The sequence below is a fragment of the Equus quagga genome, chromosome 10 (genome assembly GCF_021613505.1).
Source record: "Equus quagga isolate Etosha38 chromosome 10, UCLA_HA_Equagga_1.0, whole genome shotgun sequence".
In the NCBI taxonomy this organism is placed as follows: domain Eukaryota; kingdom Metazoa; phylum Chordata; class Mammalia; order Perissodactyla; family Equidae; genus Equus; species Equus quagga.
This window is the reverse complement of record NC_060276.1, coordinates 4,185,991-4,211,451: the sequence shown is the minus strand read 5'-3', so window position 1 is coordinate 4,211,451 and position 25,461 is coordinate 4,185,991. Positions and strand designations below refer to the sequence as shown.

General features: G+C 40.0%; 1 protein-coding gene across 1 annotated transcript in view; it reads right to left on the bottom strand.

The window, feature by feature from the left end:
- The window catches only part of CD99L2 (CD99 molecule like 2), a 114,676-nt gene that overhangs the window by 38,845 nt on the left and 50,370 nt on the right, over nucleotides 1-25,461 (bottom strand). Inside the window, exon 2 of the mRNA XM_046673897.1 lies at nucleotides 14,081-14,146. Coding sequence (XP_046529853.1) covers nucleotides 14,081-14,146 — 66 coding nt within the window. The remainder of the gene's footprint in view (nucleotides 1-14,080; nucleotides 14,147-25,461) is intronic.

Below are 25,461 nucleotides of genomic sequence, written 5' to 3'. Positions count from 1 at the left end.
ACCAACTCTTATGGGATACAGCAAAAATGGTCATAAGAGGGCAATTCATAGCAATACAGGCCCACCACAACCAAGAAAAATCTAAAAACAAGTAATCTTAAAGTGCACCTAACAGAGCTGGAAAAAGAAGAACAAAGCTCAAAGTCAGCAGAAGGAGGGAAATAATAAAAATCAGAGCAGAAATAAATGAAATAGAGACTAAAAAACAGGAAAAAGAATTAATGAAACTAAGAGCTGCTTCTTTGAGAAGATAAACAAAATTGACAAGCCCTCGGTCAGACTCAAGGAAAAAAAAAAGAGAGATGGCTCAAATAAATTAGAAATGAAAGAGGAGAAATTACAACAGATTCTGCAGAGATACAAAGGATTATAAGAGAATACTATGAAAAACTATATGCCTACAAATTCGATAACAGAGAAGAAATGGACGAATTCCTAGACTAATACAACCTCCCAAAACTGAATCAAGAAGAAACAGAGAATCTGAACAGATCAATCACAAGTACTGAGATTAAAACAGTAATCAAAAACCTCCCAAAAAACAAAAGTCCAGGACCAGATGGATTCTCTGGAGAATTCTACCAACATTCAATACCTATCCTTCTCAAACTATTCCGAAAAATTGAAGAAGGTGGAACACTTCCTATCACATTCTATGAGGCCAACATCACCCTGATACCAAAACCAGACAAGGACAACACAAAGAAGGAAAACTATAGACAAACATCACTAGTGAACTTACATGCAAAAATCCTCAACAAAATATCGGCAAAATGAATACAGCAGTACATTAATAGGATCGTACATCATGATCAAGTGGGATTTATTCCAGGGATGCAGGAATGTTTCAACATCCACAAATAAATCAATGTGATACACCACATTAACAAACTGAGGAATAAGAATCACATGATTATCTCAATAGATGCAGAGAAAGTATTTGACAAGCTCCAAAATCCATTTATGATAAAAACTCTTAATAAAATAGGTATAGAAGGAAAGTACCTCAACATAATAAAGGCCATATATGACAAACCCTCAGCCAACATCATACTTAATGGCAAAAAATTCAAAGCCATCCCCCTGAGAACAGCAACAAGACAAGGGCACCCACTCTCACCACTCCTATTCAACATAGTGCTGGAGGTATTGGCCAGAGCAATTAGACAAGAAAAAGAGATAAAAGGAATCCAAATAGGCAATGAAGAAGTAAAACTTTCTCTATTTGCAGATGACATGATTCTATATATAGAAAACCCTAAAGAATCCATCAGAAAACTATTAGAAATAATCAACAACTACAGCAAAGTTTTGGGGTACAAAATCAATTTAAAAAAATCAGTTACACTCCTAGACACTAACAATGAACTAGCAGAAAGAGAAATAAAGAATACAATTCCACTTATAATCACAAAAAAAGAATAAAATACCTAGGAATAAACTTAACCAAAGAGGTGAAAGACCTGTACACTGAAAACTATAAGCCATTATTTAAAGAAACTGAAGACATAAAGAAATGGAAAGATATTCCATGTTCATGGGTCAGAAGAATAAACATAGTTAAAATGTCCATACTACCAAAAGCAATCTACAGATTCAATGCAATCATAATCAGAATCCCAATGACATTCTTCAAGGAAAGAGAACAAAGAATCTTAAAATTCATATGGGGCAACAAAAGACCCTGAATAGCCAAAGCAGTCCTGAGGAAAAAGAACAAAGCTGGAGGCATCACAATCCCTGAATGCAAAATATACTACAAAGCTACAGTAATCAAAACAGCATGGTACTAGTACAAAAACAGGCACAGAGATCAATGGAACAGAACTGAAAGCCCACAAATAAAACCACACATCTACGGACAGCTAATATTCAACAAAGGAGCCAAGAACCTAGAATGGAGAAAGCAAGTCTCTTCAATAAATGGTGTTGGGAAAACTGGACAGCCACATGCAAAAGAATGAAAGTAGACCATTATATCTCTCCATACACAAAAACAGACTCAAAATGGATCAAAGACTTGAAGGTAAGACCTGAAAACATAAAACTCCTAGAAGAAAATATAGGCAGTACACCCTTTGATATTGGTCTTAAAAGGATCTTTGTGAATACCATGTCTACTCAGACAAGGGAAACAAAAGAAAAAATAAACAATTGAGACTTCAGCAGACTAAAGAGCTTCTGGAAGGCACAGGAAACCAGAATCAAAATGAAAAGAGAACCCACCAACTGGAAGAAAATATTTGCAAATCATATATTCAACAAGGGGTTAATCTCCATAATATATAAAGAGCTCACATAACTGAACTACAAAAAAACAAACAACCCAACCAAAAAGCGGGAAGAGGATTTGAACAGACATTTCTCCAAAGAAGATATACAGATGTCCAATAGGCACATGAAAAGACGTTCAACAACACTAATCATCAGGAAAATGCAAATCAAAACTATAATGAGATAGCACCTTACATCCATTAGCAAGGCTTTAAGCACAAAGACTAAAAATAACAAACGTTGGAGAGGTTGTGGAGAGAAGGGAACCCACATTGACTGCTGGTGGGAATACAAACTAGTGCAGCCGCTATGGACAACAGTATGGAGATTTATCAAAAAATTAAAAATAGAAATACCATATGACCCAGCTATCCCACTACTGGATATTTACCCAAAGAACTTGAACTCAACAATACAAAGAGGCTTATGTACCCATATGTTCATTGCAGCATTATTCACAATAGCCAAGACATGGAAACAACCCAAGTGCCTATTGACTGATAATTGGATAAAGAAGATGTGGTATATATACACAATGGAATACTACTCAGCTATAAAAAAGACAAAGTCATCCCATTCACAACAACATGGATGTACCTTGAGGGTATTATGTTAAGTGAAATAAGCCAGACAGAGAAAGACAAACACTGTATGATTTCACTCATATGTGGAAGACAAACAAACATACAGAGAAAGAGAACAGTTTAGCGGTTACCATGGAGAACGGGTTGAGGGAGGGCACGAGGGGTTAAGGGGCAGATTTATATGGTGACTGACACATAATAATATACAACTGAAATTTCACAATGTTATAAACTATTATGACCTCAATTTAAAAAAAAAGAAAGATCTCAAATCAATCGCCTAACCTTTCTAGCTAAGAAACCAGAAATGAAAAAAGGAAAAAAGGAAACCAAACCTAAATTAAGCAAAAGGAAGAAAAGATTATAGGAGAAATAAATGAAATAAAGAATATAAAAATAACAGAGAAAACTTTTTAAAGCCAAAAATTTGATTCTTTCAATAAAATTACACTGATAGCAGACCAAGACAAAAAGAGAGAAGACTCAAATTACTAAATTCAGGAATGAAAGAGAGGACATTACTACCAACCTTACAGAAATAAAAAGGATCATTAAGGAATACTATAAACAATTATATTACAATATATTAGGTAAGCTAGATGAAATGGACAAAGTCTTATTAACAAACTACCAAAACTGACTCGAGAAGAAACAGAAAATCTGACTTGATCTATAACAGGAGATGGAGTTCGTAATTTAAAAATGTTCCATTAAAAAAAAAATCCCAGAATCAGAAGGCTTCACTGGTGATTTCTACCAAATGTGTAAAGAAAAATCAACAGCAATTCTTTTCAAACTCTTCCAAAAATAGAAGAGGAAGCATCGCTAATCATCAGGGAAATGCAAATCAAAACTACACTAAGATATCACCTTACACCCGTTAGATTGGCAAAAACATCCAAAACCAAGAGCGACAAATGTTGGAGAGGTTGTGGAGAAAAAGGAACCCTCATACACTGTTGGTGGGAATGCAAACTGGTACAGCCACTATGGAAAACAGTATGGAGATTTCTCAAAAAGTTAAAAATAGAAATACCCTATGACCCAGCCATCCCATTACTGGGTATCTATCCTAAGAACCTGAAATCAGAAATCCCAAGAGTCCCTTGCACCCCGATGTTCATCGCAGCATTATTTACAATAGCCAAGACGTGGAACCAACCTACATGCCCAGAAACTGATGATTGGATAAAGAAGATGTGGTATATATACACAATGGAATACTACTCAGCCATAAAAAAAGACAAAATTGGCCCATTCACAGCAAAGTGGATGGACCTCGAGAGTATTATGTTAAGCGAAATAAGCCAGTCAGAGAAAGACGAACTCTATATGACTCCACTCATAGGTGGAAGTTAGTATATTGACAAGGAGATCTGATTGGTGGTTACCAGGGAAAAGGGGGGGTGGGGGGAGGGCACAAAGGGGGAAGTGGTGTACCCACAACATGACTAACAAAAATGTACAATTGAAATCTCACAAGGTTGTAATCTATCATAACATTAATAAAAAAAAAAAAAATAGAAGAGGAAGGAACCCTTCCTAAGTCATTCTATGAAGCTAGTAGTACCCTAATCCAAAGCCAGACAAATCCACCACAAGGTAAAGATGTATAACCCTTCTGACTACAGATGCAAAATACGCAACAAAGTACTAGCAAACCAAATCCAGCAGCACATGAGGATTATACACCATGACCAAGTGGGATTTATTCCAGGAATGCAAGGGTAGTTCAACATAAAAGTCAATCACTGTATATCCAAGATCAATAGAATAAAGGGATATAAAACACATGTTCATATGAATAGATGCAGAAAAAGTATTTGAGAAAAGCCAACCCCATTTCATGATAAAAACACTCAATTTTTTTTAACCTAGGAATAGAAGGGAATTCCCTTAACCTGTTAAAGGGTATCCACGAAAAGCCCACAGTAAACACCTTACTTAAAGATGAAAGACAAAGCTTTTCTCCTAAGGTCAGCAATAAGACAAGGACGTCTGCTCTCAGCACTTCTATCTAATATTGTAGTGGAAGTCCTAGCCAGGGCAATTAGCCATGAAAAAGGAAAAAAAATTATTTAGATTGGGAAGAAAAAAGTAAAACTATCTCTAGTCAAAGATGACATGATGTGATGTGGCCTGGCCCCGGGGCTGAGTGGTTAAAGATCTGCACACTACAATTTGGCAGCCCAGACTTGCAGGTTCAGATCTCAGGCATGGACCTACTCCCTTCACCAGCCATGCTGTGGGGGTGTCCCACATCCAAAAAAACAAAAGAGGAGGAGTGGCACAGATGTTAACTCAGGGCTAATCTTCCTTAAGCACAAAAAGAGGAGAATTGGCAGCTGATGTTAGTTCAGGGTGAATCTTCCTCAGCAAAAAGAAAAGAAAAGAAAAGAAAAGACATGATCTTATTTATAGAGAACCCCAAAGAATCTAGACCTACTCCCCCAAAAAACTATTAGAGACAATAAATAAATTCAGCAAAGTTGCAGGATATGAGATCAACATACAAAAATCAGTTCTACTTCTATATATTAAACAATCAATCTGAAAAGGAAAACAAGAAAATAATTCCATTACAATAGCGTCAAAAAAAAATTCTTAGGAGTAAATTTAACCAAGGATGTGTAAAACTAAAAGCCACCAAATACTGTTGAAAGGAATTAAAGGAGACCTAAATAAATGGAACATCCCATGTTTATAGACTAGAAGACTCAATATTGTTAAGATGGCAACATTCCCCAAGTTAATCTACAGATTCTATGCAATCCCTGCCAAAATTCCAATTTTTTTTCAGAAATGGACAAACTGATCCTAAACTTCCTATGGAATTACATGGGACCCTAAACAGCCAAAATAATCTTGAAGAAGAACAAAATTAGGAGTCACACTTCCCAATTTCAACAATTAGAACAAACCTACAGTAATCAAAACAGTGTGATACTGGCATAAGGACACACATATAGATCAACGTGTCAGAATTCAGAGGCCGGAAAAACTCTCATTTATGTCAACTGATTTTCAACAAGGTGCTGAGACCATTCAATAGGGAAAAGGATTGTCTTTTTAGCAAATGGTGCTGCGACAACTGGATATCCACATGCGAAAAAATGAAGGTGGACCCTTACTTCACAGCATATGCAAAAATTACCTCAAAATGGATCCAAGACCTAAATCAAAGAACTAAAATCATAAAACTCTTAGAAGAAAACATCGGGGGAAATATTCATGATGTTTGATTTGGCAATAGATTCTTAGAGTTGACACCAAAAGCATGAGCAACAGAAGGAGAAAGATACATTAGACTTCATCGAAAACAAAACCTCCACGCATCTATTTTCAAGAAATTGAAAACAGTATCTACAAAATGGGAGAAAATATCTGTAAATCATCTATCTGATAAAGATCTAGCATCCAGAATGTATAAAGACATCATTAGTCATAAGGAAAATACAAATGAAAACCACAATGAGGTCCCACTTCACCCCTACTAGCATGGCTATAACAATAATAAAAGAAAGGAAAATAGATTAAACACATAAAAACATAAAACTGGAACCATAAAACTCACAGAAGAAAACACAGGAATAGAAATTTGACATTAGACTTGGCAATGATTTCTTGGATATGATACCACAAGCACAGGGAACAAAAGCAAAAATAGACAAGTGGGACTACATCAAACTAAAAAGCTTCTACACAGCAAAGAAACATCAACAAAATAAAAAGGCAAGCTACAAAATGGGAGAATGTATTTGCAAATCACATATCTGACAAGGGGTTAATATCCAAAATATGTAAGGAAATCCTACAACTCAACAGCAAAACAACAAATAATCTGATTAAAAAATGGACAAAGGACTTAGACATTTCTCCAAAGGAGATACACAAATGGCAAGCAGATACACGAAAAGATGCTCAACATCACTAATCATCGGGGAAATGCAAATCAAAACCACAATGAGATATCACTTCACACCTGTTAGGATGGCTATTATCAAAAAACACAAAAGACAACATGGCGAGGATGTGGAGAAAAGGGAACCCTTGTACACTGCTGGTGGGGATGCAAAATGGTGCAGCCACTATGGAAAACAGTTTGAAGTTTCCTCAAAAAATTAAAAGTAGAACTACCATAGGATCCAGCTATCCCACTTCTGGGTATATATCCAAAAGAAATGAAATCAGGATTTAAAAGAAGTATTGTCACTCCCATGTTCATTGCAGCATTATTCTCAACAGCCACAATATGAAAGCAACCCAAGCATCCACTAATGAATGAATGGATAATGAAAATGAAATACATCCATAAAATGGACTTATTATTCAGCCTTAAAAAAGAAGGAAATCCTCTTATTCATGACAACATGGTTGGACCTGAAGGACATTATGCTAAATGAAATAAGCCCGACACAGAAGGACAAATACCACATGATCCTTTTATGAGAAATCTAAAATAGTCAAATTATAGAATCAAAGAATAGACCAGTGGATACCAGGGACTGGGCAGAGAGGGAAATGGAGGAGACAGCAGTCAAAGGTACAAAGCTTCCGGGCAACAAAGAGAAAATAAGTTGGCTAGGACATGGAGAAATTGGAATCCTCAGACGTTGCTGGTGGGAATGCAAAATGGTTCTGCCACTGTCAAAAACAGTTTGGTGGTTCCTCAAACAGTTATACATGGAATGAACCATTTAACCCTGTGATTCTACTCCCGGGTATATACTCAAAAGAATTAAAAACAGGTATTCAAACAAGAACACATACAGGAATGTTCACAGCAGCACTATTCACAATAACCAAAAGGTGGAGATAGTCAAAAGTCCATCAACTGACAAGTAGATAAACAAATTGTAGTCTATCTATACAGTGGAATACTATTCAGGCATAAAAAAGAATGATGCACTGATGCATGCTACAATGTGGATGTGCCTCCAACAAAACATTAGGCTATGTGGGGGAAAAAAGAGAGACAAAAGGTCACATATTATAGAACACTATTTGTTTATTTTTAAAGATTTTACTTTTCATTTTTCTCCCCAAAGCTCCCTGATACATAGTTGTGTGTTTTTAGTTGTGGGTCCTTCTAGTTGTGGCATGTGGGACACCACCTCAGTGTGGCCTAACAAGCAGTGCCGTGTCCGCACCCAGGTTCCGAACCGGCAAAACCCCAGGCTGCCAAAGTGGAGCACGTGAACTTAACCACTCGGCCACGGGGCTGGCCCCTAGAACACTATTTATATGAAATATCCATAATAGATAAATCAATTCATATAGAGAGTAGACTGGCGATTGTCTGGGGCTAGGGAAGGGGAAGTGAGGAGAAACTGCTTAATGGGTCGTGACGGAAATGTTTTAGGAATGAACAGAGGCGGTGGCTGCACAACATAAGGTGAACATCTTAAAATGCTACTGAATTGTTCACTTTAAAATGGCTAATTTTATAATTTGGGGTTATGTGAATTTTACTTCAATAAATTATTATTTTTTTTTACAAAGAGGGAAGCGTGGGAAAAGAGACCGTCGCCACAACTGCATGTGCATTCTACCACAATTCAGTTTAGCAAAGAGCATCTCGTAAGGTGAGAACATGCAAAGCCTTTCCCTTAACACCATCATGTTTACTGACCCTGTGGGACGGCTCTGGATACACGAACTCATATCTCAATGTGAAGAGCACCCCAGTGCATGGGTTTTTGTGGTGAGTGAACCGCATGTGACAGCCCACTGGCATAATATATCTTTTCCAATCTAGTTCATCATCAGTTTGGAGATGACTCTATGTCTGACTGTGCGCCTATAAAATGAAGAAGGTACAGCTAACTTGCGTAAACGAGGCTTTGTGTATGTCTATATCACGGTGATACGTATAAGTAGGAAAGAGAAATTAGATTACTGAAGTGGCCATTGTTTGAGAAACTTTCAGAAAAGCAATTACCACTTATGTAATATTAGCTTAAAATCTGCATGATTCAAACAGCTCATGTAAAAATACTTGTTTTTCCAGTTGAAAAAAAAATCAACTGACCATAGATGTAAAGGCTTATTTTCAGACTCTCAATTGTGTTCAACTGATCTACACGTCTATCCTTATGCCAACACGACACAGTCTTGATCACTACAGCTTTGTGGAGTTCTGCTCCATCATGAACAGTTTCCAGAGGTCTGGTTTCTCTGAAGATCAAGAGAGGGCGTTCCTCGCAGGCCTATGGAAGCAGCTGCTCTGTGGGAGCCTGAGCCTGCAGTCATGCACAACATCAGCTTGGATCTGTGCACTTTTAAAGATACCAACTGCAGATTTTCTTGTCGTGAGCCTTTAAATGGGATTTATTACCAGCCATAACTGAGATGAGGAAAGTAGCTACTTATCAAGGAATTAGAATAGTAGGTCAACTTCATCAAAGCAGTGAGCTCCTAAAATAAAGAGAGCCATTTTGTGAAGGCTTTCTCAAATGACAAACTTAGAAAGGATTCTTTGCTGCTCAGCAACTGCTGCCAGCAATATGGCACTCCTAACAGGACTCATTCTTGATGATACATGCTACAATAAAACAGCAAGCAAAACTGGTCAGGTTCCCCCAGACGTGGCTTAATGATGGTGCCCATGGCATTCCGAGGAAATGGGGACACTCGTGAGAAGCTTTATTCAGCAAAAGCAGAAGTGTGTTCCCCTGTGAGATGATTATTACACACACACAGAGAAAGAGAGCGGTGGGGGGCGGGGGGGAGAGTGGGACGGAGGGAGGAGGAAGGGGAGGGAAAAAGGCATGGGGAGAGGGGAGTCTGAGGAAAGGAGAGAGTGAGGAAAGGGGAGAGGAACGGAGAGGGGGAGGAGCAAAGTTGTGAAAGCAACATGGATGAACCTGGAAAATATTATGCGACATCAAAGAAGCCAAAGTCCACATATTATATGACTCCGTTTATATGAAATGTCCCGAGTAGGGAAATCCAGAGAGACGGAAAGGAGACCAGTGGTTGCCAGGCGCTGGTGGGAGGGCAAGAATCAGGGGATGAGGGAGCGATAAAGGCCACAGCATTTCTTTCTGAGGCGATAGAAATGTTCTAAAATTGACTCTAGTGATGGCTGCACAACCTTGTGAATATGCTAAAAACCACTGAATGGTACACTTTAAATGGTGCTCGGTTTAGTATGTGAATTATATCTCAATAAAGCGGTTTTTTCAATAAATACTCCAGGAGCTTCCCCTTGCACATAGAATAAATTGGCCACTGTGCCCTGTAAGACCCTATATGATCCAGCCCCTGCCAACTTGTCTTTTCTCCAACATTCTCCACTCTCTAGCCATACAGGCCACCGTCCAGGCCACAGAGGCAGCTCAGTTTTTGTCTGCCTCAGGGCTCTTACATCTGACCCCTTGGCCCTGAAGGCCCTTTCACTGTTCCCTGCGTGCCACCTTTCCTCAGAGAGGCCTTTACCACTTTATCTCAAGTAGCCAGCCCTTTCCACCTCCTTGGGCCCACCCAGTCCCATCACCCTGTGATATTCGCTCCAGAGTACTCGGTAATATGAGAAATTATTGTACATACTATCTGTGTCCTTCCAGAGAAAATAACTGCATGAGGGCACTGACCTCATCCACATGGTATGCCCGGCACCTGGAATAGCGCCTGGTAGCAAGCAGCACTCAAACACTGCTGAACGGATGAATGGAGGTCATTTATAATCCCCTGACCCAGACGGTTCCGGGACTCTTTAAACAAGAAACGTACAATGTACACAGGAAAACACTCTCCACCAGAAAAATAACTGAGCCAAGGAGAGATGGACAGGCCTCTCTCTTTGAAACCTCAGATGCATGAAAACACAAGTTAAGACAGAAAAAGAGAATGGCAGAGTGATATGGTCTTGAAGGATGTCATTCAACCAAAGACATCACATGCTGATGGTCCTAAAGGTCCCATATACACTGGCTGATGGGTGTGGACGGGCAGGTGCACGACTGAGAAAGGAATATAAATACTAAAATGTCTCCCATCAGGAAGTCAACAAATTTACTAATCTGGGGTCTGTTTATACTTATGTTTGTTTTGGTTTTGGTCATGTTTGTTTTTGGAGATGTTAAATGATTTCATTAAAACCATCATGGCTAATAAATTAAGTGTATTTACTCTCCTGGGAGTCTAAAAGGCCTCCTGCATGTGTAGGACTGCGAGCAGACTCAGGAAAGGCTTGAGAATACCCCAAGCTCTCACCTCACACCATACACAACAACGATCTTCTAAGAGATTTATAGTCTTAGGAATATGATTCATTTTGAGTTAATTTTTGTATAAGGTGTGAGGCAGGGGTCCAACTTCATTCTTTTGCATGTGGATATCCAGTTGTCCCAGCACCACTTATTGAAGAGACTACTATTTCTCCATTGAATGGTCTTGGTACCTCTGACAATGGTCAACTGGCCATAGACGTAAGGGTTTATTTCTAAACTCAATTCTATTCCATCGAGCTCTATGTCTATTTTTATGCTAGTACCATGCTATCTTGCTTATTGCAGGTTTATAGCAAGTTCTGAAATTAACAAGTGTGAATCCTCTAACTTTTCTTCTTTTCCAAGATTGTTTTGGCTATTCTAGGTTCCTTGAATTTCCATACGAATTTGAGGATCAGCTAGTCCATTTCTGCAAAAATTCTAGCTAGGATTTTGACAGAAATTGAGTTGAGTCTGTTGAACAATTTAAGTAGGTCTGAATTCCTTATGCATGCTCGACTCTTACACCAGAGGCCCAGCCACAGTCAGTCCTTCCAGTCAAAGAACAATGATGACGTGTACCAAGTGCTGTGCTAAGTGCTTCACATGGGCCATCTCATCTTATCCTTACAGTACTCCTGGGGGTAGGGCTTATTAGTAACCTCATGTAACAGATGAAGAAACTGAGGCAGAGAGAAGCCAGGCGACTCACCCAAGGTGACAGTAAGTGGCAGAGGCAGGTTTCAGATGCAGGGACTCTGGTTCCAGAGCCTCTGCCTCTCTCAATCCAGAATATACAGAGATCCCAAGAAGCCATTCAAAAAGAAAAAAAAAGACAAGCAACCCAGCAGAAAAACGGGGAAAGGATATGGACAATTCACCAAAGAGGAAAATGCAAATTGCCAATAAATATACGAAATGATACTCCATATTACTATAATCAGGGAGTAATAAGATATTTTGTCCACCATATTGGTAAAAGGTTTTTGATTGGTAAAATCTGCTGATGGCATGAGTCTGGCAAAAAGGGTATTCTCATTACAGTATCAGTGGAAGTATATGATGGCACATTCATTATGGAAACAATTTGGCAGAATCTATTAAAATATCAAATACATATACCCTTTGGCCTGGTAGTTCCATTGTACTTGGGCACAAAGGATACAGACAAGAAGGTTCACCGAAGCCCTATTTGTAGTTGTACAAAATGCAAACAAACCACATGTCTGCCCAGTAAGGAAACAGCATCATCAGCCGTGACCAAAGCCCCACCACTGGAATGCCAGCTCCACGAAGCACAGGTTTGTGTCTCAGATATAAAGACACAGACAGATAATATAGTAGACTGAATGGTGGCCCCCAAAATATATAGCCAAGTCCTAATCCCCAGAACCCATGGATGTGGCCTTATTTGGACAACTAAGGACAGGATCTTGACATGAGAGCATGTGACATTATCCAAGTGGGTTCTAAATCCAACAAAGGGTCCTTAGAGGAGTTAGAAGAGGAGAAGACACCACACACAGAAGAGAGGCCACGTGAAGATGGAGGCAGAGATTGGAGAGATGCAGCTGCAAGCCCGGGAACAGCTGGAGCCGCCAAAGCAAAGCCAGGCACGCCAGCACTCTCCCCTGGAGCCCTCAGAGGGAGCGTGGGCCTGCCGACACCTGGACTGTGGACTTGCGGGCTCCGGAAGTGTGAGAGAAGAAATGTCTGTGGTTTGAAGCCCCCCAGTTTGTGGCACTTTGTTACAGCTGCCTCAGGAAACTCATACAGATAGAGATATTCACTCAGGTCTTCAATATATATTAAGTAAAAAAAACAAACAAGTTGTGAAATAATACATATATAACTAAATGAAGAAGCCCCATACATGTTATATAAAACAAAAAAACACCAAACAGTCTGCGTGTACAGATGTACATAACAGCATAAAAAACTAATTGGGGCCAGCCCAGTGGCACAGCAATTAAGTTTGCGCTCCACTTCAGCGGCCTAGGCTTTGCCAGTTCAGATCCTGGGCACGGACCTACACACCACTTATCAGGCCATGCTGTGGCAGGCGTCCCCCATATAAAATAGAGGAAGATGGGCAGGATGTTAGCTCAGGGCCAGTCTTCCTCAGCAAAACGGGGGGGATTGGTGGCAGATGTTAGCTCAGGGTTAATCTTCCTCAAAAAAAAAAAAAAAAACTAATTGGACCAGAATATCCCAAAGTGACTTCAGCAGTCCCTCTTGGGATGAGAGTGGGTGTCAATAGAAGGGGGAGGGGTCAAGGGAGATCTCAGCTTTACTTTTTAAGCATTTGTGCATTTTTTAAAAGAATAGTTTAAATTCTTTTCAAAAACAACTACAGAGAAACCAATGAGAAAGCTTAGCATTTGAGAGATTACATGTAGATACCATTTTAAGAAAAGCCATTATAAAAAATCTAAAAAGAGAAACAAACTCCTTATTCACTTCAAAGCACCTTTGTCTGAGCTAGGGAAAGACAGTCCTCAAGTGCCACTGCTGGCATGTCACATCAGTAGGGGCTATGACTTGAGCTGAAGAAAATACTGTATCGGTTATTACACATTGTTTGATGTTCTCCATACAGGAAACAAAGGATTTTAAATATTCAGATTATCTTTTAAAGATTTTATTTTTTTCCTTTTTCTCCCCAAAGCCCCCTGGTACACAGTTGTATATTCTTTGTTGTGGGTCCTTCTAGTTGTGGCATGTGGGACACTGCCTCAGTGTGGTTTGATGAGCAGTGCCATGTCCACGCCCAGGATTCGAACCAACGAAACACTAGGCCGCCCGCAGCGGAGTGCGCAAACTTAACCACTCGGCCATGGGGCCAGCCCCAGATTATCTTTTAAATAACGCAATTTATGATAACTTGATTTTATCAGATCAAGTAAAATACAGGCCACCTACTGTTTTCCTTGAGTGTGTATTCTGGGTAGGTGGTACATATTAATCACTACTGTTTGCTTTTAATAGTTTATTTGATTTACTACTCACGCTTTACTGAGGAAGTTTCTTTCAGGGCAGCCTCCAGACTGAAATCATTGCCAAAGTCCCCGGATCCTAAAATCAAAAACATGATTTTTAAATTTAACTATCTTTGCATGAAACAAAATAATACCGAAATACTCACTTGTAATGGTCATTCCCCTTTTGACAGTCATGAAGGTAATGCCACCAAAGGAAATCAGTTGAAGCTACCCAAAGATAGCTGATATCCTTCTACAAACAACTTATCCCCATGAAAAACAAAAAAAAACCAACTGTCATCCACTAGAAGGCTGAAGGTCCAATTGTATGGAACATGAAATACAATCTTACAAAAAACCTTCTCCATAGTATGACCTGCAACTGCAATGGGAAATACTGGAGCCCAAAACTCCACTGATAATGGGCCAAGTTCTTTCACCCCACCCTAGGTCTCGCAAAAGCTGTTCTGCATTTTGTCAATCCAGGGTGCCTTCCCTCCTGACCCCAGCACCCACACCTAGATCAAGTAGCTCTGACTGATTACACATACCTGAAAAGGCTCTGGGGAAAAGCTTTTCAGAAGAGGATCTGTCCTCAGAAGTGGATCCACCTGCCCAACCTTGCTTGCTATCAAACTTGACAGCTATCATTCCTTCTAGATGGGCATGTAGTTTTCCAGAGGGGTATTATACATGATCAAGTCTCAAGCAAACCACTATACATGTATACTGGAATTGAACAAGTAAGTAACTAAACAGTGAATTGTAGAAGCCAGGTTTCTCACTGTTGGAGAGGGAGGTTACAGATAGAGAAGAAGGCTAGAATGATCCACGTGATAATAGCTTATAGTTGGAGACCTCAGTATGAATCACATTCAGCTTAATATATATATACAGATGGTTACATATAGAAATATTTATAGACATGTGTATATACTAGTAAGCAGACATATATTCCCTTGCCCTGTCAGCTGAAAGGGCCTAGCAGCAACAACACCCCAGTAGCAATGAGCACACCTAGCACCCAGATCTTGGTTTCTAAATACCATTCTCCAATAAAAGGAACCAGAGCTTCTTGGAGAACTGGCTGATTCCAGGACTGGGGCAGGAAATATATAAGATGAGCTTGGAGCATCTCATAGTGCCAGGAAGTACTTTAAAAAATATTGATATTGATGAGCATACATCAAAGGGGCATAGGACCAACTGAAATAGTTCCCAATGGCTAAAGCTGGAACAATTTAAGCAAAATAAAGTGGTATTGGGTTATAACCCCAAGAATAAAATAAATATCCATGAGTCCATGCTGATATAAATAATTGAAAAAATACATAACAGTGAGAGAATAGAAGAATTCAAATTAATTTATGAAGATATTTCTCCCTCAAGGAGGTGAGGCATAACTTCCCACTGTATATAAGTGTTGACTTCATTCCAAAGATTACAGCATGAGAAGGCAGAGGAGAAAGAGTGTAACTGTACAGTAGAGAAACCTGACAAACACTACATCAGCCAGGCCATCAAGATTAACATCAACAGAGATGAGTTGTGTTGATAGTATATACCTTTGATATGATGTGGTGAGAAGGGCACTATACCTGTGTGGTCTTCCCCTCAAAAACCCCAGTATAATCACGAGAAAAACATCAGACAAATTCATATCGAGCTGCGTCCTATAAAACACCTGACAAGTACCCCTCAAAACTGTCAAGGTCATCAAAAACAAAGTCTGAGAAACTGGCACATCCTGAAGAGCCTAAGGAGATATAATGATGTGAAGTCATGGTACCTTGGATTGGAACCTGGAACAGAAAAAAGGACTTTATATAAAAACTAAGGAAATCTGAATAGACTATGGACTTCAGTTAATAATAGTCTATCAATACTGGTTCATTAATTGTGACAATGGACCATGCTAATGTAAAAGGTTAATAACAGGGGAAACTGGGTGTTGAGCATATGGAAACTCTCTGTACTAGCTTTGCATCGTAAATCTAAAAATGTTCTAAAAATAAATTATTTTTAAAAATCCATTTCCTATAGCAAAAAAATTAAGTGTATCCACTACAAGAGGACATGTAGGATATATAACCTATAACTCAGTCAAGAAAAAAAAGTGAAAGGTCAACACCAAGAGATAAAAATCAAACCAATAGGGGCCAGCCTGGTGGTGCAGTGGTTAAGTGCGCACATTCTGCTTCAGCGTCCTGGTGTTTGCTGGCTCGGATCCCAGGTGCGGACATGGCACCACTTGGCAAGCCAGGCTGTGGTAGGCATCCCACATGTAAAGTAGAAGAAGATGGGCATGGATGTTAGCTCAGGGCCAATCTTCCTCAGCAAAAAGAGGAGGATTGGCAGCAGTTAGCTCAGGGCTAATCTTTCTTAGGGGAAAAAAAAATCAATCCAACAAAAGTCGCCAGACAGAAAAACGAAACAAGAAACGTGTTAAATAGAAAATATGAACTTTCACATAAGAATATGTACAATCATATATGTAAAAATGAGTATAGAGTAAATCTATCAAAAGATAAATGGGATAAAAAGATAACTCTATACTGCTGACAAAATATACTGTGCATCTAAAATAAAATGGCAAAAAAAAGAAAAAAGGTAGAATATGAGAATAAAGATACATATACCAGGTAAATGCAAACAAGAAGGAAACAGATGTGGCAATATTAATATAAGACAAGATAAAATTCAAGATTCGAACCTCTAAATAGGAAAAGAGCAATATTTTATGGGAATAAAGCATATAATCCACCAAGAAAATGAAAGTTACAGCACTTAATAACCAAGCTTCTAAAATTCTAGACTTTTGCTCCTTGCTATGATGGAGTAACTGCTATCATATTAGCCCTTCCATTGTAAACCACCATAAAATGGACAAAACATGAGGCAACAGTTTTCAGCAGTGAACAAGTACTGATGAGAGACTGCAGTCTTTGAGATCAGGGAAATAGTGACAGCTAAATCCAACAGGTAATCCTGGATTGGATCCTTAACCTATAAAGGCCGTTACTGGTACAATCAGTGAAATTTGAATGAGGTCTGTGGATCAGATGGTAATACTGGATCACTGTCAATTTCCTGATCTTGATGGATGTACTGTGGTCATAGAGGAGATGTCCTTGTTTTTAGGAAATGCACACTGAAGTATCAAGAGGTAATGGGCATCATGTTTGCAACTGCTTCTGAAATCATGAAGAAAAAAATATCTGGAGATATATACACACACCAGAGCAAATGTGGTAAAACTGGGAAAACTAGGTGAATAGTAAATGGGAATTCCTTGTATTCGATGTTATTGGGACAACTGGTGAAACTTGAACGGGGTCTGAGGATTAGGTGGTAGTAATGCATCAGTGTTAATTTCCTGAGTCGGATGGTTACACTGAGAATATATAAAAGGATGCCTGTGTTTGTAGGAAATACACAGTAAAGTATATTGGGGTGGGGGTGATGGGACATCAGGTAAGCAACTTACTCTCAAGTGGTTTAGGGGGAAAAAAAGTTCCTTATATTGTACTTGCAAGTTTCCTGTAGGTTTATAATTGTTTCAACACTTAAAAAATTAAAACGTATATTTCTCAACCCAGAAGTTGCACTTCTAGGTATCTGTTACAGAAAATACTTGTATATGTGCCCCGAGAGGTATGTACAAGGATGTTCGTGGCAGTACTGCTTACAATAGCAAAAAGAATGGGAAACAGACCAAGTGTTCATCAAAGAAGAATGGTTAAATGATACATGGTTCTCCAATACAATGAAATGTTCTGTAGCTGTTTAAAAGAATGAGATACTTTCAGTAAACTAGGAATAGATGAGAACTTCCTCATCTTCATAAAGAATATCTATAAAAAACCTACAGCTAACATCATACTCAATGGTGAGAAACTAAAGCTTTCTTTCTAACATCAGGAACAAGGCAATGATTTTCCTTCTCATCACTGCTTTTCAACATCATCCTATAAGTCCTAGCTAATGCACCAAGACAAGAAAAGGAAAAAAAGGTAGACTGAAAGGGAAGGAAGAAATAACTGTCTTTCTTCACGGAGGACATGATCATCTACGAAGCTATTTCAAAGAACCCACAAATAACACCCGGAACTAATAGGTCACTACAGCAAGGCTGCAGGATACAAAGTTAATATACAAAAGTCAGTTGCTTTCCCATATACCAGCAATGATGAAGTGGAATTTGACATCAAAAACACAACACCATTTACATTAGCACCACCAAAAAAGAAATACCTGGTATGAATCTAACAAAATATACACAAGGTCTGTATGAAGAAAACTACAAAACTCTGTTGAAAGAATCAAAGGAGAAGTAAATAAATGGAGAGATAGTCCATGTTCATGAATAGAAAGTCTCAATATTGTCAAGATGTCAGTCCTTCCCAACTTGATTTATGGATTAAATGAATCAAAATCAAAATGTCAGCAAGTTATTCTGTGGATACTGACAAACTGATTCTAAAGTATTTATGGAGAGGAAAATGACCCAGAATAACCAACTCAATACTGAAAAAGAAAAAAGTGAGAGGACTGATACTACCCAACTTCAAGACTTACTATAAAGTTACAGTCATCAAGAGAGTGTGGTATTAGCAAAAGAAGAGAAACAGATCAATGGAACATAATAGAGAGCCCAGAAATAAACCCACACAAATATAGTCAACTCATCTTTGACAAAGGAGCAAAGGCAATACAATGGAGAAAAGATAGTCTTTTCAACTAATGGTGTTGGTACTGGAAATCCACATGAAAAAAAATTAATCTAGACACAGACTTTATATCCTTCACAAACATTAACTCAAAATGAATCACAGACCTAAATATAAAACACAAAATGATAAAACTCCTAGAATATAACATGAGAGAAAATCTAGATGACTTGGGTTTGGAGATGGCTGGTTAGATAAAACACCAAAGGTACAATCCATGATAGAAAAAACTGATAAGCAATACTTCACTAAAATTAAAAAACTTCTGGTCTGTAAGACACTGTCAAAAAAATGAAAAGACAGGAGGATCCAAGATGGCGGCATGAGTAGTCTTCTTTGTCTCTCCCCCTTCGAATCTACAACTAATTGGACATTCATCGCTTAACAAAGGATATCCATATAGCATCTCAGGACACCTGAGAGACCCGCACTGCTATACATTGGTAGGCGGACGGACTTCCCTCCGGGAGGAGGTGGAGACAGGTGAAAACTCTCCAACCCGACCCCCAAACAGCCTAGTACCTGCAAGCGGCTTTCTTCCAGCAGACACCCCCAGAACATTGCCACACACCAAGGGCAGGAGGGAGCGCACACCAGAGGAGCGATGGTGGAAACAGGTGACCAGAGCCCTACCTAAGCCCCCCGCAATTACACCTAAGCCCAGAGGGAAGCTCCAGAGTTACACACTGGAGGCGGTGGGGAAAACCTCTACCCGCCATTAGCGGAGAGGCCCCACCCAGCATCCACAATGCTGGGAGGCTCCCGAAGAGAATCCCAAACGGGGCGGCAGCCCACCAGTGGCCGCCGCTGGCCCCACGGACTGCGGCTGTTGCCCAGTCGGGGCACGGGGCTACCAGAGATCTCCTGGGAGAGGACTGGGGCTGGGTGGAGCTCCAGTGGCCGGCTCTGTGGCCCAGGGGGAAACTCTGGGCTTCTGTCCTGGCAGCAGGCATAGCCTCTACCCACCATTAGCGGAGAGGCTCCGCCCAGCATCCACAACACCGGGAGGCTCCCGAAGAGAATCCCAAAGAGGGCAGCAGCCCGCCAGCTGCTGCCACCGATCTCACAGACTGCGGCTGTCGCCTGGTCGGGGCACAGGGCTACCGGAGATCTCCTGGGAGAGGACTGGGGCTGGGTGGAGTTCCAGCAGCCGGCTCCGCGGCCCAGGGGGAAACTCTAGAGTTCCGTCCGGGCAGCAGGCAAAGTCTCTACCCGCCATTAGCAGAGAGGCCCCTCCCAGCATCCACAAGGCCAGGAGGCTCCTGGAGAGAATCCCAAACAGGGCAGCAGCCCGCCAGCTGCTGCCGCAGGTCCCACAGACTGCAGCTGTCACCCGATCAGGGCACGTGGCTACTGGAGATCTCCTGGGAGAGGTCTGGGGTTGGGTGGAGTTCCGGCGGGCGGCGCCATGGCCCAGCGGGAAACTCTGGGCTTCCACCCTGGCAGCAGGCATAGCCTCTACCCACAAATAGTGGAGAGGCCCCGCCCAGCAACCACAACGCCGGGAGGGTCCTGAAGAGGAGAATCCCAGGCAGGGCAGCTGCCGGCCAGCTGCCACTGAACTCAAGATCTCCGGCTATCCCCCAGACAGGGCAAGGGGCTCCCGGAGATCCTGGGGGAGAGGACTGGGGCTGGGTGGAGTTACAGCAATCCGGCTCCATGGCCCAGGGGGAAACTCTACAGTCTCACAGCAGCCTCAGCGAAAGCGTCTGCACAGTACTAGTAGAGAGCACCCGCCTGGCAACCACAAGGCTGGAAGAACCTGGGACAAAAGTAGCATAGCTAGGTGAGCTAACCACAGACTGCAGAAGATGCCTATAGCTCTGCTGTGACCCATAGTGAACAAGTGAGATTTTGTGGGCGTCAACAGTGACGGAACTGCAAATATAAGTGATCCTGCCCCTGGCCACTGGGAAAGCCCATAACACCACTGCAGACTCCAAGGAGGGAGCACGTCTAGGTGGTCTGCAACAGTAGGCACCAGCAGTATGAAGCCCCCTTGTGACGGCCCCCACAGCTAAAGAGGGAACCCACAGGACCACTGTGACTACAAGGAGGGGCCCAGGCCCAGTTAGCAACAGCTGATAGGGTTCCTGGCTGGTGCAGTATAAACAGCTGTTCCTCCACCACACCAGTAGAAACAAGTGGAAGCAGTAACTAAACTCTATCTCTCTGTGGAGGCACAAATCTACACCATCAAGCAATATGAAAAAATATATTAAATCTCCAGTACAGAAGGAAAATGACAAATACACAGAAAACAATCCCAAAGACAATGAAATATATAACCTAAATGACGATGACTCCAAAACAGCCATCATTAAAAAACTCAATGAGTTAAAAGAGAATTCAGATAGACAACTCAACGAGTTCAGGAGCTCTGTCACAAAAGAGTTTGATACGATAAATAAGAATCAAACAGAAATACTGGAAATGAAGAACACAACTGACGAGATTAAGAAAAATCTAGATGCACTGAACAGTAGGGCCGATACTATGGAGGAAAGAATTAGCAATTTGGAAGATAGGAATATAGAAATGCAGGCAGAGGAGGAGAGAGAACTAAGACTAAAAAGAAATGAAGAAACTCTCCGAGAATTACCTGACTCAATTAGGAAATGCAACATAAGGATTATAGGTATACCAGAGGGAGAAGAGGGCAGAAAGCCTACTAAAAGAAATAATGGCTGAGAACTTCCCAAACCTGGGGAGAGAGATGGAACTTCATGTGACAGAAGCCAATAGATCTCCAAACTTTATCAATGCAAGAAAACCAACCCCAAGGCATATAGCAGTGAAGCTAGCAAAAGTCAGTGACAAGGAGAGAATACTAAGGGCAGCCAGGCAGAAGAAATTAACCGACAAAGGAACCCCCATCAGGCTATCAGATTTCTCAGCAGAAACTTTACAGGCTAGAAGAGAGTGGAATCATATATTAAAAAATCTGAAGGACAAAAACCTGCAGCCAAGAATTCTCTACGCAGCGAAAATATCCTTCAAATACGATGGAGAAATAAAACCTTTCCCAGATAAACAAAAATTAAGGGAGTTCATTGCCACAAAACCTCCTCTTCAAGAAATGCTCAGGAAAACTGTCATTCCTGAAAAATCAAAAAAGGAAAGGGGCTACAAAACCAAGAGCAAAGGAGATAAGTAGAAGGACAACAACAGAGAGTAGCAGCTCTACATCAGAACATGTTAAACCATGGGACGAGAAACAGAGGAAATGCAAGAGAACCGGAAAACAAGACATAGAATGGCAGTGGTAGGCCCCCACATTTCAATAATCACTCTAAATGTAAATGGATTGAACTCTCCAATCAAAAGACAGAGGGTGGCAGGATGGATCAAAGAACAAGACCCAACAATATGCTGCCTCCAGGAAACACACCTCAGCCCCAAAGACACAGACTCAGAGTGAAGGGATGGAGGACAATACTCCAAGCTAATAATGAACAAAAGAAAGCAGGTGTCGCTATACTAATATGAGACAAAGTAGACTTCAAAGCAAAACAGATAAAGAAAGACAAAGAGGGACAGTATATAATGATAAAAGGGACTCTCCACCAAGAAGACATAACACTTATAAATATATACGCACCCAACACAGGAGCACCAAAATTTGTAAAGCAACTCTTAACAGAACTAAAAGAAGACATCAACAACAATACAATAATAGTAGGGGACCTCAACACACCATTAACACCAATGGATACATCATCCAGACAGAAAATCAACAAGGAAATTATAATATTAAATGAAAAATTAGACCAAATGGACTTAATAGATATATATAGAACACTTCATCCAAAAACAGCAGGTTACACATTCTTCTCAAGTGCGCATGGAACATTCTCAAGGATAGACCATATTTTGGGAAACAAAGCAAGCATCAATAAATACAAGAGAGTTGAAATAATATCAAGCATATTTTCTGATCATAATGCTATGAAACTAGAAATCAACTACAAGAATAAAGCTGGGAAAGGGCCAAAAATGTAGACACTAAACAACACACTTCTGAACAAACAATGGACTATTGAAGAAATTAAAGAAGAAATCAAATATTATCTGGAGACAAATGAAAATGAGAACAGGACATAGCAAATCATTTGGGATGCAGCAAAAGCAGTCCTAAGAGGGAAATTCATCGCAATACAGGCTCACCTCACTAAACAAGAAAAAGCTCACATAAGCAACCTCAAGCGACACCTAACAGAATTAGAAAAAGAACAACAAACAAAGCCCAGAGTCAGTAGAAGGAGGGAAATAATAAAAATAGAGCAGATATACGATACTGAAACAAAAAAGAGACTAGAAAGGATCAATGAAACAAAGAGTTGGTTCTTCGAAAAATTAACAAAATCGACAAACCCTTAGCCAGACTCACCAAGAAAAGAAGAGAGAAATCTCAAATAAATAAAATTAGGAATGAGAGAGGAGAAATCACAACAGATACCAAAGAAATACAAGGGACCAAAAGAGAATACTATGAAAAACTATATGCCAACAAATTGAACAACCTAGAAGAAATGGACAAATTCCTAGACTCTTACAACCTCCCCAAACTGAATCAGGAAGAAATGGAGACTCTGAATAGGCCAATCACAAGTAAAGAAATAGAAACAGTAATCAAAAACCTCCCCAAAAATAAGAGTCCAGGACCAGAGGGCTTCTCTGGAGAATTCTACCAAACATTCAAAGAAGATTTAATACCTATCCTTCTCAAACTAGTCCAGAAAATTGAGGAAGACAGAGTACTCCCTAACACATTCTATGAAGCCAACATCTCTCTGATCCCCAAACCTGACAAGGACAACACAAAGAAGGAGAACTACAGGCCAATATCACTGATGAACATAGATGCAAAAATCCTCAACAAAATTCTGGCAAACCGAATACAGCAATATATCAAAAAGATTATACACCATGATCAAGTGGGATTTATACCAGGGACACAGGGATGGTTCAACATCCGCAAGTCAATCAACGTGATACACTATATTAACAAAATGAGAAACAAAAACCACATGATCATCTCAATAGATGCAGAGAAAGCATTCGACAAGATCCAACATCCATTTATGATAAAAACCCTCAATGAAATGGGTATAGAAGGAAAGTACCTCAACATAATAAAGGCCATATATGACAGACCCACAGCCAACATCATACTCAACGGACAAAAACTGAAAGCCATCCCTCTGAGAAGAGGAACAAGACAAGGGTGCCCACTTTCACCACTCCTATTCAACATAGTACTGGAGGTGTTGGCCAGAGCAATTCAGCAGGAAAAAGAAATAAAAGGAATCCAAATAGGCAATGAAGAAGCAAAACTCTCGCTGTTTGCAGACGACATGATCTTATATATAGAAAACCCCAAAGAATCCATAGGAAAACTATTAGAAACAATCAACAACTACAGCAAAGTTGCAGGGTATAAAATCAACATACATAAATCAGTAGCATTTCTATACACTAACAATGAACTAACAGAAAAAGAACTCAAGAACTCAATCCCATTCACAATCGCAACGAAAAGAATAAAATACCTTGGCATAAATTTAACCAAGGAAGTGAAAGATTTATACAATGAAAACTACAAGACTTTCTTGAAAGAAATTGACGACGACATAAAGAGATGGAAAGACATTCCATGCACATGGATTGGAAGAATAAACATAGTTAAAATGTCCATACTACCTAAAGCAATCTACAGATTCAACGCTATCCCAATCAGAATCCCAATGACATTCTTTACAGAAATTGAACAAAGAATCCTAAAACTCATATGGGGCAAACAAAAGACCGCGAATTCCTAAAGAAATCCTGAGTAAGAAAAACAAAGCTGGAGGCATCACAATCCCTGACTTCAAAACATACTACAAAGCTACAGTGATCAAAACAGCATGGTACTGGTACAAAAACAGGTGCACAGATCAATGGAACAAAATTGAAAGCCCAGAAATAAAACCACACATCTATGGACAGCTAATCTTCGACAAAGGAGCAGAGGGCCTACAATGGAGAAAAGAAAGTCTCTTTAACAAATGGTGCTGGGAAAACTGGACAGTCACATGCAAAAGATTGAAAATTGACCATTCTTTTTCACCTCTCACCAAAATAAACTCAAAATGGATCAAAGACCTAAAGATTAGGCCTGAAACAATAAGTCTTCTAGAAGAGAATATAGGCAGTACACTCTTTGACATCAGTTTCAAAAGAATCTTTTCAGACACTATAACTCCTCAGATGAGGGAAACAATAGAAAGAATAAACAAATGGGACTTCATCAGACTAAAGAGCTTCTTCAAGGCAAGGGAAAACAGGATTGAAACAAAAAAACAGCCCACGAATTGGGAAAAAATATTTACAAGCTACTTATCCAACAAAGGGTTAATCTCCATAATATACAAAGAACTCACACAGCTTAACAACAAAAAAAACAAACAACCTGATCAAAAAATGGGCAGAGGACATGAACAGACATTTCTCCAAAGAAGATATAAGGATGGCCAATAGACACATGAAAAGATGCTCATCATCACTAATCATCAGGGAAATGCAAATCAAAACTAAGATATCACCTTACACCCGTTAGATTGGCAAAAATATCCCAAACAAAAAGTGACAAATGTTGGAGAGGCTGTGGAGAAAAAGGAACCCTCGTACACTGTTG